The following is a 17,836-nucleotide window of genomic DNA, read 5'->3' as shown; positions in this document are numbered from 1 at the left end:
TCCCTGCGTCCTCTGACCCCTCCATGCCCATTTCTACCTGTTCTGGCCGCATTTCTTGGCTCTCTCCCTTGGGGTGTTCACACTTCTCCCCACAGTCAGAGGGCGACTCAAGGCAGCCAGGCCTGGTTTGGGCGCCTTGGAACCCTGCTCCCCTGGCCTCGGCCCGCCCACTGGAGGGGTCTGTCCTGCTGACAGTTTAAATGGTGGGCTCAGCCCTGGAAGCAAAATGCTTAACTAAAGACTCGTTCCTTCAAACAGGTTCATTTGACACCTTCACCGAGTCTGCGGACTTGCTTAGGCGCAGTCGTGGGCATGTTAGCCCACCCCTCATTCTAGGAGTGTTCTGAAACTCTTGTACATTTCTTTTCTGTTTTGCACACTTGGCGTCAGAGTGTTGAAATCATATCGGTATGTAAGTCACGGGGGCCGTTCTTTATCAACACCAGCCGCATTCATCGTCCCTTTCCCCCTGCGTGATCCTTCCCTTCTGTGGTTGCCCAGTCGCTGTCTGTGGCCCTGTGTCCCTCACCTGCGCATGCTCAGCCCCAGGGCTTTGACTCCATGGCAGTCATGACTCCAGAGCCATTTGCATGTGCCCTCATCCTCCACCTGGCGGGGACACCTCGGGGGCCTAACGCTGTCTCTCGTCCTCTCTACTGCAGCGAGGAAGGAAAACTGTCTACCTCTCAAGATGCTGCTTGTAAGGACGTGGAGGAGAGCCCTGAGCCGGCCGAGGCAAAGCCCGCCGCCCCCCGGCCGCCTGGCGGCAGCGCTGAACAAAGGTAATGGCCCATGGCCTCTGGTCTGCCCAGGCCCAGGGCAGGCGGCTGGCACCTGGGGGCGGGGGGCCAGAGGAAGGGGGCAGTCACACTTGTCCTTGAGCATTCAGTGCCTCGCTCGGCAAAGAAACGCTTTCTCAGTCCTTAGGGAGTCAGGGCGACTGTGTTCCGGACTTAGAAATAGCAGTTTATCTCCTTGCCCCAGAGGCTGAAAGCTGGCCATTTGTGGAGATTCAGTAACATCACTGGCTCTTGAAGAAATTACTGGGAGTGGAAGGGAGCCTGTCTGACACTGGCACTGCCCCCCAGCCCCTCTTCAATGATCTGCCAGGTTGGGTCCCCTTGACAGTGGCAGCCAGGCTCTCATGGGCCCTGTGGAGTCACACAACCAACAGGCGCAAGCAGCTCCCGGTGCCCGTTTTCCTGTGGATGTGCCCATGTGGCACACGGGCAGAACTTCGCCGAAGACCTTTTCTTGTGTGGGGCTAAGTGCTCTCCACTCTTAGGTGATTCCCTGTTTGGTTCAGCTTCTGCAAAATACCTAAGTGTGAAAGTCCTCCACCTGCTGATGTTTTCGTCTGGTCACCTTTTGCTTAGTCCAGGTCTGAGTCCCGGCGCTGCCACACAGGCTGGCAGGGCTCCCGCCAAAGATGAGGACTTGCCCTGGGACCAGAGCACTTTCTGGAGTTAACTTTTTTTATTAAGTATTTCTAAGCCTGCATATTCCTTCCCTAAGGAATAAAGTATGCTTTAAAGCATTTCGAAGTTGCACTTTCCCCCTTGCCAGACGCCCTCTCTCCAAAACTTTCCAGGCATTTCAAGGGTAATGTAACCAGTGGGACCAGCAGGGGGCACTCTGTCCACTGGTCAGCAAACCTCTAATAGTCCTAGCAGCCTCTGCCTTTGCTTCTCATGGAAATTATAGCCAGAATGAATGTGATTTAAAAATATATATATATATATATATATATATATGGACATATTTTGCATATAAAAGAAATGACAGGAGCTGTTTGGGGACATTAGCTCTAGGGAAGGCTTGGGAGGAAGAGGCAGGTGACACGCCCGCTTTGGGGGACCCAGCCCCAGCTGTGTGGGGGCAAGTCACTTTTTCTGCCTGGGTTTTCAGTGTGTGTTTCATGATGGCCCTTTGTAGGTCTGATTCCTAATCAGTTGTCATCTTCCTGGTTTCTGTTTGTTTGTTTGATTTTTAGACCTGCCTCAAAGGCAGGATGGCCCATGTCTGTCCCGTGTCAATAGCGGCTTTGGGAGCCTGGTCCCGGCGTCTCTGCTAGAAGAGGCACAGGCAGCTGTGGGCAAACGTCCATGGCACTTGGGGGCACAGGGTCATTCGCCTGGGAACCCACTTTGTCCTCCCTGCCGAGCAGCATCTGGTGTGCAGGGTCCTGCCTTCGCTCTGCAGGGCTGAGGGGCGCAGGACAAAGCGGGGTGAACCGCTGGAAGCAGTTGGGCGTCACCTGTGTCGGTGCATTTGTCCGTCCTTCAGTACACAGCTCAGTGTGGCAGCCGCTGGTCTAGGCCTGATGAAAAAATCAGGAGCAAAACAGACATGACAGAGACACGCGTGGGAAAGGTGCTGCTAAGGAACACAGAGCTAGGCAAGGGGACAGGCGTCCCATTTAGGTGGGGCAGCGGGGCAAGGCCTCGAGAAAGTAACTTTCGAGCTGCTGTTAACAGCAGGGACAAAGTAAATTTTCTGAGATGTCACCCTTGTGTTCTTAAAGCAATCCAGGACAGCGGTGAAGGTACAGAACCAGCTGGGACTCCCTGCAGGCAGGCTTCCCCGCGTGGTGGACGTGCACTGGTGTCATGACTTTTCACTACTGTCAACCAAGCGTGTCTGCCACCTGTGCCCGCCAGCATGCTGAGTGCTTCCCACACTGCAGATGTACAAACACCTGTGGGGGGATGACTACTGTCCCCTTACACAGGAGGAGAAAACAGAACGGAGAGGTTAAGAGTCTAACTTCAGGTCACACAGCGTGTAGTGGCGAAGGCAGGACGGTACGTGCCAGACGTGTCTGGCTGCCGACGCGGTGAGCCATCGTCTGCTGTGAGTGCGCAGCGTGGGTGGAGCGGGCCTCCTGGCGCTCTGTGCAAAATTAGCAGGTCCAGAAAGCGCGCTGCTGGAAAACCTCGATGCTCGTGCAGTGTTTGTGTGCCCCCCAGTTTGGCTTCTAAGCAGCCTTCTTCCCCATTGCTGTGAGACCCAGGAACGCCGCAGGAGTGCCTGGCACACTCAGGTGGTCGCTGTGGTCGGACACCATGGGCTCTGTCTGCACCTCGGCTGTGGCGAGCCCCGCCCCCTCCTCTCCACTGGCCACCTGGCTTGGGCTGTGTGGGGCTTGCTGGTTACAGTTCGCACCTTCGTTTGCCACATTGGGTCCTGTTGACAAGCTACTTCTTTCCCTCAGTCACAGAATCCTGTAGAATCCTGTTTTTCAAGTGAAATTTTATGTGGATTCCAGTATATGGGAGATAAAAGGTTGTGTTGCAGCGGGGGATGAGCTTTGGGAGCAGGTGCACCACCAGCGACCTGGTCTGTGCTGCTCCGCAGCTGGAGGGCAGGGGGCTCTGTCCTCCCGCAGCGCCTGCGGCCTTGGCTGAGGGCTGGGAGCTGGAGCTTAGAGGCTCTTCAGTCAGAATTTCTGGAGCCTTAGATGAATGCATTTGTGAAGCATTTCATTATGTAACTATTGTGCTAAGTGCCTGGCTTAGTGCTAGGCATCACAGAAACTATTAAAATAGCCCTTCTCCACCCTTGGGGAGCTAAATGAAGTTAATTTCCCATCTCGCTTTTCTGCTTAAGTGTCTCAGACGCCTGTCTCTTGCTCCGCAGGACTGACCAGCCAAGCGTGCCAGGCGACGCGTCCGTGAATGGCCCTGTATGATGAGCGACCTCTGCTGCTGACTGAGGACTGCGGGCCGCCACCATTCAGGGCTCTGGGCGTCAGTGGGGCCGCCACACCGCTGCCCCTGCTGCCCTACTCTGCACGGGATCAGGACCAGCACCCTTTCTACTCTAGATGCTAAGACATTGTACAGAGAGATTCAGACGTGTACAAATATTGCACATTGACAAATACCAAGAATTTTTGCGTATGTTTATATTGTATTGTTCTAAATAATGGGTAGCCTGTGAAATAAGATCTTGCCACCCATGTAATAATAGTAGTAATACTATAGTTAAAATGGCTGTAAGAATAGTTTTATAAAAGTGAATACACAGAGCTATTGTATTTGAAACATAACTATTTGACAATTATTAGTGTGACCAAAGTATTAGGCAGTTTTCATACATTTTTTCACCTTGTACAAAATTCTGAATTCATTTTTCTTCCAGGTTGGCAAGGAGTAGCTGGATCGAGATGCCCTCTGTGTTCTTTTGGTTGTTCTAACTTACAGAAGTGATTTTGAATAAGAAATATTTGGTGTTCTTTTTATAACCAGTTTTTGATTGGTAACTGTTTTCTGTATTGTTAAAAACGGATCAAAAAATGTAAGTCTATTGGTAGAGATTAAGTATTTATTGCTACAACTTAGCTGATAAACTGATGTCGCTGTAAAGCCATATGTTCTGTTAACGTCCTGTTTGCTGGAGATGATCTTCCTGCAGGTGAAACACTATAGAGTATTCGGAGCGTCCATGGCTAGTGGTTTGGGTTTTTTTGTTTCTTGTTTTTTTGTTTTGTTTTCTGTTTTGTTTCGGGAGTTCATCTGCCTTTTAACCCATTCACCAAAACTTACCTTGTTCACAGGCATCACCAGTGAAAATTTCAGAGCAGTCTGCACATGCAACACATCTGCGTCCCACCAGGTGCGCCAGCCGGAAAATGCACGCGCTGCTGCTGGAGGCACGGTGCGTGCATTGACAGGCTGGCGCTTCCGAACCTGAAGTCAGGCTCTGGCGCCCAAGCATGTTCATTGTTCTCCTGTACCTTGTGAGGTTTTCACTCGTAAATTCTCAACCAGTCTATTTTTTTTAGAACTGGTTTGTGTATATATATAGTGATTATGGATACTAATTCAATGTAATTTATAATTTTCTATGTCAATATAAAAATACATCACAGCCTTCTCAAACAGCTAAAGCAATATGTTGTATATTGCGTGCCGTCTGGTGAAAGGGTTAAATGACTTCACCTCTTGCAATTTTAGATGCAAATCAGTTTTTCATTTCTGTAATAGAAAATTATTCACCTATTTTTACATCATTTGTTTTTTCCTGACCAGTATTTAAAACCAAAAGGATATTCTGAAAAATGGCCAACAATTTTTTTAGAAATAGCATCCCAAGCAGCGTGCCTAAACATTACATTGCATATGGAAATAAAAGAATCAAACGTCTTAGCCTTACTCCTTATTTACGTCCCCATCGCAAAGGGCGCAGACGCTCCTCCGGAGGCTAACCGAGGCGGACCTACCGCGCAAGGACCGTGGAGGCAGCAGTGCGCCCTGGGCCGTCGCGCCTCCTCAGGGCCCTCCTTGTGGTCAGCCCCTCTTCCGAGACACTGTCTCGTGCGTTCCCTTGGAACCTGGCGCTGCCCGAGCACAGGGCTCCTTTGGCTCGTCTCAAGGAGTCTGGCTTGGTGCAATAGCACCTCAGGGCCTGCGGACGGAGGACACACTCTTGTCTTACCTGGTGGAGAGCCTGGCTCCAGGGTGGCACATACTGCCCTGTGTGGTTTGGATTTGGCTTGCATCTCCGTCCCACTCAAGACAACGGCGTCTAATTTCTCTCCGTGTTGCTGATGAAAAGCGCTGGGGTTTTCCAGGGCCACATTTCTGTGCTTGTCTCCGGGGGCAGGGAGGGGAGGGCAGGGCGGGCGCGCTCCCTCGTTTCCACTCCAATTTCTGAGTGCCGGCCATACTGGGCCGCGAGATGAACCCGTCTCCAGTACAGTACCTGTATTAAAAACACCAACAAAAATAAAGCCTGAGTCTGTTTCTAGAAGTCTTGTACCTTGCACAGGCCCCATTAACCAGACGGGGTGTGGGGGCTATAATGAGAAGACCACCATTCGCGTGTGAGGGGTCCTCGCCTGAGCCCTTGTGCTGTATTCCCAGCCCCATGCACGGACGCCGGACCCAACTGAGTTAGGGGGACGCCGTCCACAGGGTCTGGGGCTTGGTCTGCCCCCTGCCCTGACCCTGCCACTGGGTGCTGGGCCTGGGGGCTCATGAGGCTCCCATCTGTGGAGGGTGCGCGTGGGCCCTCAGCCGGGCTCCTCGGCACGGAGCTCTCCCCTGGCCATGTTTTGGTTTCTGGCCCTTCCAGCAGCTGGCGGTGAAGCCCCTCGCCCGTTCCATGACAGCATTGAAAACGTGACAACTGTTTCTCGTTCTGCCTGCTTGTCTCCCTGTGGAGGTGGTGAGAGCCACTGCGTCACCAGGCCCCCTGCTGGTTTGGGCACACACCTGGACCCTGCAGGTGTCCCCCGGGGCAGTGGGGCCCGGGGCTCACATCCCGCCCCTGCACTCGTACTGGTTAACGTCTCTCCCTCTTGGCTCCTCTGTCAGAGGGGAAACCACAGAAGGAGGTCCGTGGATGAAAAGTAGGATTGTCCACGCCCTGTGGGTCCTTAGTAAATGTCAGCTGTCACCTCGCAACTCTTCCCAATCCCATTATGTCACCTGCTTGCCTTTCTGCATCCTGGCCCCGAGCCTGCTGTTCTAAAATCTGCGCCTCCAGGAAACACAGGTGCCTTCTCTCCAGGCGGTAGATTCGGTGCTTTCTCTGCTGCAGGGTCAGCTCCATCCATGTGCCAGCCCTGGCCCGCCACCGGTCACAGAGTGCCAGGGGAGCTCGCTGGCTGCCCGTTCGCAGGTGGGCGGCAGCGGCCTTGGCGCACGGCGAGTCCTTCCTCCGCCTGTTGCATGTGCTCTGCCTCCGTGGAGCTCCCGCTCTCCGGACCCGTTCCCTCTGTCTTTCGGCGCTCGGCGCACTCCGGCCTGTTCTGCCCTTGCCATCCACACCCATCGCTCAGTGTCAGCCTAGTAAATAGATGGCACCGGGCCACCTCTGAGGTCACTATCCCAGGGAGGTTTTAAAGGCAGCCAACACTGGCTGCCTTTGGAAGGCGCTGGAGGTGGTGTGGGTTGGTTCGGTTTGTTTTTGTGGGTAATCCTCTCCGTTAACATGGCACGAGTTCTTCAAGTGCACCAGGTACTGTCCTCAGCAGTTTCTGGAGACAGCTGTCCTCATTGTACCCGCATAAGGGGACACAGGCCGAGTGTCGTCCAACGTGCCCAGCCAGCAAGGGACAGAGTGGTGAAGATTAAATGCAGCGCATTTGATGTGTAACAGCAATGCTTGGCTGTGTAAATGCTCAGTTAATACTGGCTGTTCTTATTACAGCACACTCCCAATCTTCTGGTGGTTTTCTTGTCTTAAAATGTTGACGACTGGATTTCCAAGTACAGCGGTGAGTGGATGGGGACTGCGCAGAATCTGTGGAGCCAGGACACTGGCCATGTTACGACCATGGCACCAGACAAAGACTGAGTGGCACACAGAACAGACCAATGTGTACGTGAGAATTCAGTCTGACACGCTTACAGGAGGGGAGACTTTTGAGCAACCTGTGGGACCCGCCCCAACCTGGCTGCGCTCCTGGCGCGCTGAGTAGTTGCCACAGACACCGGAAGGCCTGCGAACCCCAGATGATACACTGTTCAGCCCTCGGCCAAAAGTTTCCCAATTCCCGAGTCCATGAGATGGGCCAGAATCCGGACCCAGGCCCACAAATGCAGTGATGTGGGAAGGGGAAAGGCAAGTACAACGAACCGCTGGGAAGAAATGAACCTTGACTCCTACCACATGCTGTATACAAAACTCTGAAACAGAGCACCAGTCTACGTGTACATGCCCGCCCTGCTGGAGGAAAACAAACATCTGAGTAGCTTTGGAACAGGCAAAGGTTTCTTAGGGAGCCAAGTGCCAATCACAGAACCTGTGTACCCCATGTTCACAGCAGCATTATTTACAATAGCCAAGCACTGGAAACAGCCTAAGTGCCCATCAATAAATGAGTGAATCAAAAATTGGTACATTTACACAATGAAATACTACATAGCAGAAAGAAGGAGCTCCTACCCTTCACAACAGCATGGATGGAACTGGAGAGCATTACACTCAGTGAAATAAGCCAGGCGGTGAGAGACAAATACTGTAAGATCTCACCTCTCAGTGGAACCTCATCAACAAAACTAATGAGCAAAGTAGAACCAGAGAAACGGAAATACAGAACAAACTGGCAGTGACCAGGGTGGGGCGGGGGGGTGCCTGGGACAGAAGGGCAAAGGCCGAGTGAAGGAGCAAGGGCTAGGGGCCCACGGGCACGGACAGCAGGGAGGGGGCTGGCCGGCGGCGCAGGGGGACCGCAATGCGGGGCGAGTCGGGGCGGCTGTAATTGGGCAACAAAAAAGAGCTTCCATCAAAATTAAATTTTTCCAGGAGAAAATTATCTCTTAGTCCTGACAAAGGACTCAGATCGTACAAGCAGGAAAATGCAAATCAAAAATAAGGCAAAGAACCCAGTTCAACACATGGGCAAGAGACAGGATCAGGTCGTGACAGAGAAGATGCAAGTGGCCCATGAGGACGTGAAAGGTGTTCAATGTCAGGAGGGGATGCAGGTTAAAACCACAAAAAGATAATGCTTCCCATCTGTTCAAATGGCTCAAATGACCAACAATACCAAATACTGAGAATGCGGTGCAACAGAAGTCATGTGTTACTGCCTAAAATGACACATCTAACTTGGAAATATGTTGGCCAACTTTCCTCTTTTGTTCTTTAACTTAGGCATATTTCTGACCTATGGCTTGGCAATTCTACTTGATATCCAGGAAAGATCAAAGTCCACAAAAGATGTACCAGGGTGTTTGTTGTTGCTTTATTCATAATGACAAAAGATGAAAGTCCAACAACAGGAAAATGGGTAAGATTATGTTAATACAATAGAGTATCACTCAGCAATAAACAGGAGCCAACTCCAATAAATGTGTGACTCTCAAAAACATGCAAAGTAAATGAGCAGGACACACGCGAGCGCTCCCCGTACGTGTGCGAGAGGCCCTTGCAGAGGCCGGCCTGGCTCACAGAGCTAGAAATCGGGAAGAGGGAGGGATGGGCTCTAAAGGGCAGAGGGCACCTTCCAGATAACAGACGCCCACATCCTGGGCTGCTGATGACGCGCGTGTTGGAACTGCATCTGAGAATGCGTGGGCTAGCGCCTCTGCAGTCCAGCCCAGAGTGGCCTGCCCAGGGAGAAGAGACATTCTGGGCCACCCTTTCAGCTTCCTCTCTGGTGCGGGGACAGGCCTGTACCTACTCGGTGCTGCCTGTGAGCAGGCGCTAAGTGTCTATCCCAGGGAGCCAGGGTTAGGAACCGCCAAGCTGTGTCCTTCAGGGTGGAGCCATTAGAAAATAAGTGTTTTGCATCCGTTTGCTGAGTCTTACTTCCCACAGGGGTGCTCTAGGGGCTTAGAAGGGGGCTAGGCTTTCTGTCTCCACGAATACCCAACCAACCTCATCACAGGAAGACAAAGGAGCAGCAGCTGAGGGGAGGGGACACCACGGAGGTGGGAGAAGGACTGTCCCGATCCACTGCCACCTCCTGCCCTTCGGTCAGCCACGTTTAACGGCCATGCCTGACGGGTTCAGAGCACCCGCGGCTGAGGACCGTCAGGGCAAGCGCCCCGGCCAGCCTCTCGCGCTCTGCAGGGTCAGCTCGCTCTCTGCGGGGCTCCTCTGCACGGGAGCGCCTTTTGGGTTCCTTGCCTCGGGGGCCCTTTCCTGCATTTGCTGAGGAGCGCGCCCCGGTGTGGCGTCCGTGTGTAGCCCATCTACCCTCCCGGACGAGACGTGGGTGTCCAGCTCCGCTGGTACGCAGGCACGTCTCCTTGTCTAAGTCAGGGGAGGAGTTTACAAGGCCAGGAAGCCGCTCCTCTCAGGCTAGATTTCCTCCACCGGTGTCCTGTATCCGAATTCACTTATTTCTGAAAGGGTAGAGCGCTTCCCCTAACTGCCTTCCCAAACAAAGACTAGGAAAAGATATAAGCAGTCACACTGAATCTAGGTTTTCTCTAGAAGAGACGGTCAGACAGCTTGAAAATTAAACCCCAGCAATATACTGTGTATATGAAAGCTGTAAAAGTGACCAAGGCTGAAAAGAAACAAATAGGAAAATAGAGAAAAGTACAAATAAACAAAAACATGACAATATCAGGCAAAGCAGAATTTAAAGCTAAAAGCAACTGTGTAGGGTTACGAGACTGAATCAAACTATAAACATAGCAGCCAAACACAATTACTAGAAACGCAAGGACAGGGACTTCCGTTTCCCACTGTGAGAGGCCTCCCCCAGATTAAACACCCTGCCCACGGTCCACAAACATTTTAAACAAGGTGTCGGAGGGCAAGTGCCGCCGGGGCCAAGGGCCAGAGAGAGGAAGTGTTTTCACGTAAACCTTTATCTGAGGCCACTACCCGCTCATGGCTTTTGCCGATTAAGTAACAGGAGGCCCAGCAGAGAGCGGCAGCTCAGAGCTTTCAGCGTCTCACAGGCCAGGGAAGATGACACTTGGAGCTGAGGGCTGTGAAGGAAGCCCGGTCTAAAGGGACAAGATCCCAGAGAAAAGGGAACCTCAAATAAGTGAGCCTCATGGTCACTGCCGTTCCTCTCAAGGCCTTGATGGCCCCTGGGCTGAGCGGGGACACCCGAAAGCTGAGCCGAAGGCCGCGGCTGGCAGCCGGGGAGGCTCTGCAGGGAGCTCGCGCTGGGAGGCAGAGGCCGGAGTCAGGGATCTCCCAGGAGCAGGGCTCCAGGAAACACACGGAAACCACCGAGGGCCGCGCCCTGCGAGTGGGAGCGCACCATGCTGGCCCCCGGGGGGAGGAGTCCCCCCTCGAGGAGAGCGCCTTGGGCCGAAGCTGCTTCTCCCACACGGTGTCGGCACCGAGGGAAAGCTTCGTGCGCAAGCCAGGAGGCAGAACATGCCACGTGACTGAAAACTGGAAGGACATGAATACAAAGGCTGCCCAGAAGGTATCCTGCCACGTACTATGAAAAATAGAGGCATTTATTTGAAAAAATAAATTAAAATAAAATTTAAAAAAAATAGAGGCATTTACTGAGGAAGATACAAGAAACATTTGTACAGAGGACAATGATGCCTCCGTCCCCTTCAAAGTAGGCACCTTGGGGCATCACACAGTTCTCCCGATCGCAGTCAGCTGCCCTGTTGTATTTCCCTGAATCTCATCAATGGTATGAAATCTCTTCCCTTTCAAAGGTGATTTTACTTTTGCAAAAGGCCAGAAGTCGCAGGGCGGCAAATCTGGGCTGTAAGGGGGGCTGAGTCACCTGGGTGATTTGATGTTTCACCAAAAAACTCTGCACCAGGTGTGATGCATGAGCAGGTGTGTTGTCGTGATGAAACTGCCAGTCACCAGCTGCCCCCGGCTGCGGCCTCTGAATCATCCAAATAGTTTCTGTGGGGGAATGTTCAAGTTTAACGCAAAATTTGATGCAGATTCGTTGCTCTACTTGCTCACTCATTTTGAATGTGATGGCCACACAGTACACATGTGCTCACTCAAGGGCATCTACTGCCCCCACTGACTAGTACAGTGAAGGTGTTATTGTTCACACATGCGCATTCCAGTCCACTCTCTTCAGCTGCCAGGTTACATCGATGTCGTGCACACTGTTCTCATTATAGTAACAATAGCTGGACTTTTTCCAGGTGGACCTCATATGTTCAAGACAATAGATAACCAACAAGAGGTTTTCACCAAAGAACAGGAATCTATTACAAAAAGTTTCTTGTGGAAATTCTAAAACTGAAACATACAGTAATTGGAATTGGGAACGCGATAAATGAATTCATAGGCAGATTGGACAAAGAAGAAGATAAATTTAGGAACTTATGAGAGGTCTGTAGAAAACATTCAGACAAATACGGAAAATACAGAAAAGCACCTGAAGAAATATAGGATACAGTAGAAGTGTAACATACCTGTATTTGGAGCCCCAGAAGGGAAAGAAGAAAGAATGGGGAAGAGACACCCACAGGAATTTCCCCAAACTAACCAAAGGGCATTAAGCTGTAGGCTCACGAAGCTCTTACGAATGCCAAGGAAGAGCAATATGAAGAGCGCCACAACCAACAACATCTTGGCAAAGCTCCCAAAGCCCACAGAGAAAAGCTAAAGGCAGCCAAGCAAAGGACATCGCCTCTGGGAGGCCCGTTTGTAGTACATTTTCTTTTCTTTTCTTTTCTTTTTTTTTTGGAATCATATGATTTTATACCCCTTGATGCACAGTCCAGTATGTTATTACAGATCATTCTAGAGAGTCTACTGTAGCACCCTCTAGATGCAAACCAAAACACACGGAATGCTACCGTCCATGCTGAAAGAAAAAATGCCAACCTAGAATTCCATACATAGCACATTATCCTCCAACCGAAAGTAAAATAAAAATGTTTTCAGGAAAACAAAAACAGAGATTTCAGCACCAGCAGAGTTGCACTAATGGGGTCTCCAGGCAAAAGGAAACCCCCTCAAGAACCCTTGATCTGCAGCAAGAACCCAGAGCACCAAAGGGAATCAGTGGCAGAAAAAGGGGAGTGTGGCCATCTCTCGGGGTTGGATATACACTTGAACTAAGGTCGCATTGGGAAAACTGGACTCCACGTGCAAAAGGAGGGAATTGGGCCCTTCTCTTACCAGAGCCAGCTCTAAGACAGGATTTAAGTATAAGATCCGAAACAACAGAAGTCCTAGTAGAAGACACAGGGAAGTTTCATGATGCTGGTGTTGGTGATAGTTTCCTGGATTTGACACCAAAAGCACAGGCAACCAAAGTTTCACTTGCGGTCAAGATGGCGGCGTTGGCAGACATGGCTCCCCGTTTCACACAACCACATCAAAACTGCGACTATAGAACCACCATCACTCAGAACTGTCAGAAAGGGAGCTGAATGGAAGTCTGACTGATAAGGGCAAGATGATTTAAGAGGAACAGCCTAGCCAGAGACCCCTCCCAGGTTAACTGTTAATCATTGCTTATCTGTTTCTGTAGCCCGTTTTCACAGCCCTTCCCCCGCCCGGGGAGCACAATCTCCCATCTGAATGCTAATCCCTTCCCCCACCTGGGAAGCCCATCCGTTTCCCGCAGGAATGCTAGGGCTTATAAACCCCTATCTAACCCCGATTCGGGGCTCAGAATTTGGAGACTGCCTCCTCTGAGCCCGCGCGTGTGAATAAAGGCTTACTCCGTTCCCTGAATCGTGTCTTGAGTCTGGCTTTCCGTAACATGACAACTACGGGATTAAAGAAACCACATCCATCCACACTGGTAGGAGGCGCACAGACATGGAACGGGCTTGTCCCTCACCCACGTCTGATGGATAAAAATTCGGGAGCAATATATCCGGAGCAAGAGTCCCAGCCCCCCAGCCCAGGGCTCCAGTGCCAGGAAGGTAAGTCCCCAGAACTTCTGGCTGCAAAAACCAGCAGGGAATGAGTGGGTAAAAGAAAACTATGGATTCCCAAGCAGTTTCCCTTCAAGAACCCACACATGGACTTACGCAGACTCGCCTCCTCTGAGCTCCAGCACCAGTTTTGAATCTAAACACCAAACTAAGCAAACAGGAAGAACAGAGACAGAATCATGGGTACGGAGAGCATTCTGACAGGTGCCAGGTGGGAGGGGGGATGGGTGAAGAGGTGCGGGGATTAAGAAGCACAAATAGGTAGCTACAGAATTGCCATGGGGATGTAAAGTACAGTGCAGGAAATGGAGTAGCCAAAGGACTTGTATGCACGACCCGTGGACATGAACAATGGGGGTGCCTGAGGGAGTGGGGGTGCCAGGTGGAGAGGGCCAAGGGAGGAAAATCAGGACAACTGCAATAGCTTAATAAAATATAATTTAAAAAATCAAGTTTCTGCAGAGCAAAGAAAACAGTGAACAAATGAAACAGTAACCTACAAATGGGAAATCTTTGCAAACCATATAATTTGATAAGGGAGTACTCCAGAATATATAAGGAACTCATACAACTCAACAGTTAAAAAAAAAAAGAAGTAACCTAGCCAAGAGACTGAGGACTTGGATAGAAGACAGTTCTCCAGAGAAGACGTACAAGTGACCGCCAGGTACGTGAAAAGACGTTGACCATCACTAATCATACAGGAAATGCTAATCAAAACTGTCTCACACCATCAGGATGTCTCTTATTTTAAAAAAATCAGAAGACAAGTGTTGGCGAGGATGTGGAATTGGAACATTTATACACTGTTGGTGGGAATGTAAAATGGTGCAGCCACTATGGAAAATGGTACAGAGTCCTCATTTAAAAAAAACAAAAAAAAACAAAAATCAAAAACAAAACTACAAGGGCAGAGGGCAGACCCCAAAAAATGGAATTTATTGATAAAAAATTGTGTATTTATTCTTACATGTTTACACTTCAGTCGCCTTCCAAGCGCTCTCCATCTGATGCAATGTACCTACTGAGACGCGTTTCCCACGGCTCAGAACAGTTTTGAACTCACCAATTTTGATGCCTTTTAGTGTTTCTGCTGTTTTTGTGTCACCTCGGCCAAATGCTTCCCTTTGAGGACTTTTTTCATTTGAGGAAACACAAAATAGTTGCTTCGAGCAAGATTGGGTAAATAGGAGGGTAGGGCATGGGGGTCATGCCATTTTGGTCAAAAACTGTTTAACACTCAGAGCAGTATAGGCAGGTGGGCTTGTACGTCACTTATCATGAAATGAGCAAACACGCTGAAAGGGTCTCCAAAAAATTCACTCGTGCCGAACGCAGCCTCTCACAACAACGCCAGCTGCAACACTGATCCAGATGGGTTCCTCAGACACTCACCTAGTGGCGGAACCCTGTACTACAAGGGGTCCTTCCTCTAGAAGATAATTCTGCTCTTGGGGGGGGTCCCCCTTGTTTATGATCCAACAATCCTACTTCTGGGTATTTATCCAAAAAATTTGAAACCAGCATCTCATAGAGGTATCAGCAGCCGCAGGCCCACACTGTCCTCCGCAGCCCTCAGAGCACCAACCACGGGAGAACATGGCGTTCTCCGCGGCCGTCGGCAGCGAGCTGGGCCAGGGCCTCCTGTGCAGGCCCGGGGTGCAGTGGCCGTGCTGCCACAGGTTAACCATGGGCGCTCAAGGACAACAGTGGGCGCGAGGGCCCCGGAGCAGTGGCGGTCAGGTGGGGTCTCGACCAGCAGAAGCCAGGGCACGGCACTCACCGTCAAGGCTGAGAAGGCCATGGGGGCAGCTGAGGGCCTGGTCCCTCGTGAGCTGCGGAGTCAGCTAGTAGCTCTGACTTCCCGCCTTGTCATCACGCTCCTCCTACCACAGGAGCGCACTACGCTGCACAGGAGTCAGAGGAACAGAAAACTCACAAATGTCACCAGGTGTGGCAACCTCTCTCCAGGGCAGGCTCCTCTCCTACCTGCCTGCTCTCCCTCCCGGCTCCTCCCACCGTCTCTGCTCCACGTGTGGACGTTGGTGGGGGGGGAGGCAGAGTCTTTCTGAGGCTTGGTCTTACCTGTCCGCAGCTCTCTGGCTGCCAGAACTGCTCCCTTCCATTTCCAGCTCCTCTGCCCCCCGAGCTGGGAAGACCGGCTTCCCACGGCCATGGCTGTGGGCTGGGGAGCACGCAGCGCCAGGGGCTGGCCCAGCGAGCCTACGCCCGCTGCCCACTGCTCCGCCACCGCTGCAGAGAAGGGGCTGCAAGGAGAGATTAACACCCACGGGCACAGCCAGGCCACCTGCCTGGTCAGCAGATCTGGACGGTGCCAACGGCCGCCACCGCAGTGGCAAGAACAGGTCATTCCAAGGGGCCTTGGGCGTGGCCTGGGGCCCATCTCCTAGGAATTAGATTCCTCCGGAGAACCTCCACGGTGCGCCCACGGCACCCTCCTCTCTGCTCGTCTCCTGACACCCTGTTTTCAACCCAGAGGAAGCCCACGTTTTCGCTCTGAGGAGCCTCTTAAATCCCGGTCCCTAGAGCCGCAGGGACCCCCTGGAGCTTTGGTCCCGAGGCTCTTTGTACTTGTCGGCCTCACCGGCCCCCGCTAACGCTTCTCAGAGACGCAGCACCAAGGTTTGTTCCACACGATCCAGCCAGCCCTACCCTGCCCCTGTCCCCGTCCCCGTCCCCGGGGCCCCCTCCGTGCTGGGGAGGAGAGAGGATGTCAGAGAGAAATGCTGAGTGACAGGCTTCCTTAATGGGGACTATAAAGACTGTTGTGATAGAATTGCTGGTGATATAAAAATATATAGTTGGTTCCTTTGCTTTCTTTAAAAAGCATATTGGATTTTAGGGCCTTTCCTGTTCTAATGTGGTATGTTGTTTCTTTTGGTGGTATGGGGGGGGCTTCACACTGTCCTTATAGATACCGAACATAAGGTGCAAAGTAAATGGCTGTTTTGGAAGCTAGAATATGGCATGCCACCCCAGCCAGGCTCAAACTTAGATTTTTTTTCCTCATTTCTATTCTATTCATATTATCAGTCGTATACACAAATCGCAAATGACATGAAACAAAAAACAAAGGACTTCCTTTGTTTTTGGCAAATACTTGAGAAACAACAGAAAATTCTTTCTAGAAATGGAAGAAAACATTTTTTAAGAGTGGCTTGTATGCCTTCCTTAGGCATTAAAACCCATGTCTGTTTATAACCTTAATACACCCCCAGTTTTACTCTATAAAAATCACGTCTCCCAGGAAAAACGGTATTTCACCACACTAATCTTCCAAATCCATCACTAAAAAAGCAATACAGACCAATTGCTAACCTCTTGGAACCTTCGGCACAATCGATGCGTCACTGGAGTAATTGCAGTTGTGACGTGACTTGGCGGTCAATGTTCCTGTCTTCCCGCGAGAGGACTTCACGAGCAGAAACACTGGACTCCTTGTGCTTCCAGCCACCACAGGAAGCTCTTGAGCAGCTTCTGAGCAACACGTTTTAACAGAGACCACAGGCCTGGGGTCTTCACTGTACGGCACCAGGACACAGTCACGGTGGCTGCCGCCGCCACACATTCAAGGACAGCGTCTGGACCCGCTCCACCAGCTACCTCTACGTCCAAAGGCGGGACCTGGGGCCTCGGCCAGGGGACCTGGGGCGTCGCATTTTCCATGTCTGCCTCCAAACCCAGGTCCCACCGCTGTAAGCAAGGCCTCACCGATCTGATGAGCCCCCAGTGCCAAACGCTGAAGTGTACTTCGTGGTTTGACGCAAGGCCGCTCTGCTACCTATTTCCCAAATGTCGCCCGCCTCAGCCGCTGGGTTCTCCGCAACCTCCAGACGAAAGGCAGACTGATTAGCTCCTGCTTCCACCAGAGGCTTTGACCGTTTCCCACCTCCGTGCCATCACGTGCACTCGAAGAAAGGGGCCTGGTCTGGCTGCGTTCCCGAGCTTTCTACCACACGGTGCCCCAAGGGGATGCTGGGAGCAAAACGCCCGTCCATTACACCCAGGGGCCGGTCATGGGACCCAGCGTCCAGCCTTCGGCAGCACTCGGCCCCTTAAGGGGCCAGGTCGCTCCAGAGGATGGACGGGCCAGTCCTGCAGCAGACGCCCGGTGCAGGTTACCAAAAGCAAGGGACTTCCCGAGTCCCTGGTAAGATGAAGGCGTCGCCCTGATTGGCTGAGCAGTTTTGGGCCCGCCTCATCTCTACAGAGTCTTCCAGTCTTTGCCGGAAGCAGCTGCCCCCTGAGGAGGAAGTCCCGCCTTCCCCTAGGGGCTGCTTGCCTGCCTGCCGTGGGGGGGGCGGGGCCTCGCCCACAGGCCCTCTCGTTTGGCTTCCGTTTTTGAAACGGGTTGTGTGCGACTCCTTGTCCTCTCTGAATTCAAGGAGACCCTTCATCTTTTTCCACCTCACCTTCCTACAGTTTTTCTCCTTGACTTTGCTTCGCCCTTTCCTCTCTAGCTCCCATTACCCTTAAAAGCCACAAACCAGAAACCACGTGGTCCTTACCTC

General features: G+C 51.8%; 1 protein-coding gene across 13 annotated transcripts in view; it reads left to right on the top strand.

Annotated features, from left to right (window-relative positions):
- PPP6R3 (protein phosphatase 6 regulatory subunit 3) overlaps positions 1-5,147 on the top strand; it is a 112,838-nt gene extending 107,691 nt beyond the window's left edge. For 8 of the 13 annotated variants that reach the window (XM_054570775.1, XM_054570784.1, XM_054570782.1 and 5 more), the window contains 3 exons: positions 391-408; positions 663-782; positions 3,640-5,147. In XM_054570775.1, coding sequence (XP_054426750.1) covers positions 391-408; positions 663-782; positions 3,640-3,691 — 190 coding nt within the window. In that variant the 3' untranslated portion in view covers positions 3,692-5,147. The remainder of the gene's footprint in view (positions 1-390; positions 409-662; positions 783-3,639) is intronic. The other 5 variants (XM_054570785.1, XM_054570783.1, XM_054570781.1 and 2 more) reach the window with 1 other exon arrangement.
- The last annotated feature ends 12,689 nt before the right edge of the window (positions 5,148-17,836 follow it).

This window comes from Pteronotus mesoamericanus, unplaced genomic scaffold (genome assembly GCF_021234165.1).
Source record: "Pteronotus mesoamericanus isolate MK-2021 breed Mesoamerican mustached bat unplaced genomic scaffold, CSHL_Meso_final contig_214, whole genome shotgun sequence".
Classification (NCBI taxonomy): Eukaryota; Metazoa; Chordata; class Mammalia; order Chiroptera; family Mormoopidae; genus Pteronotus; species Pteronotus mesoamericanus.
The sequence above is the reverse complement of the archived record's forward strand: the minus strand, read 5'-3'. Positions and strand labels throughout refer to the sequence as shown.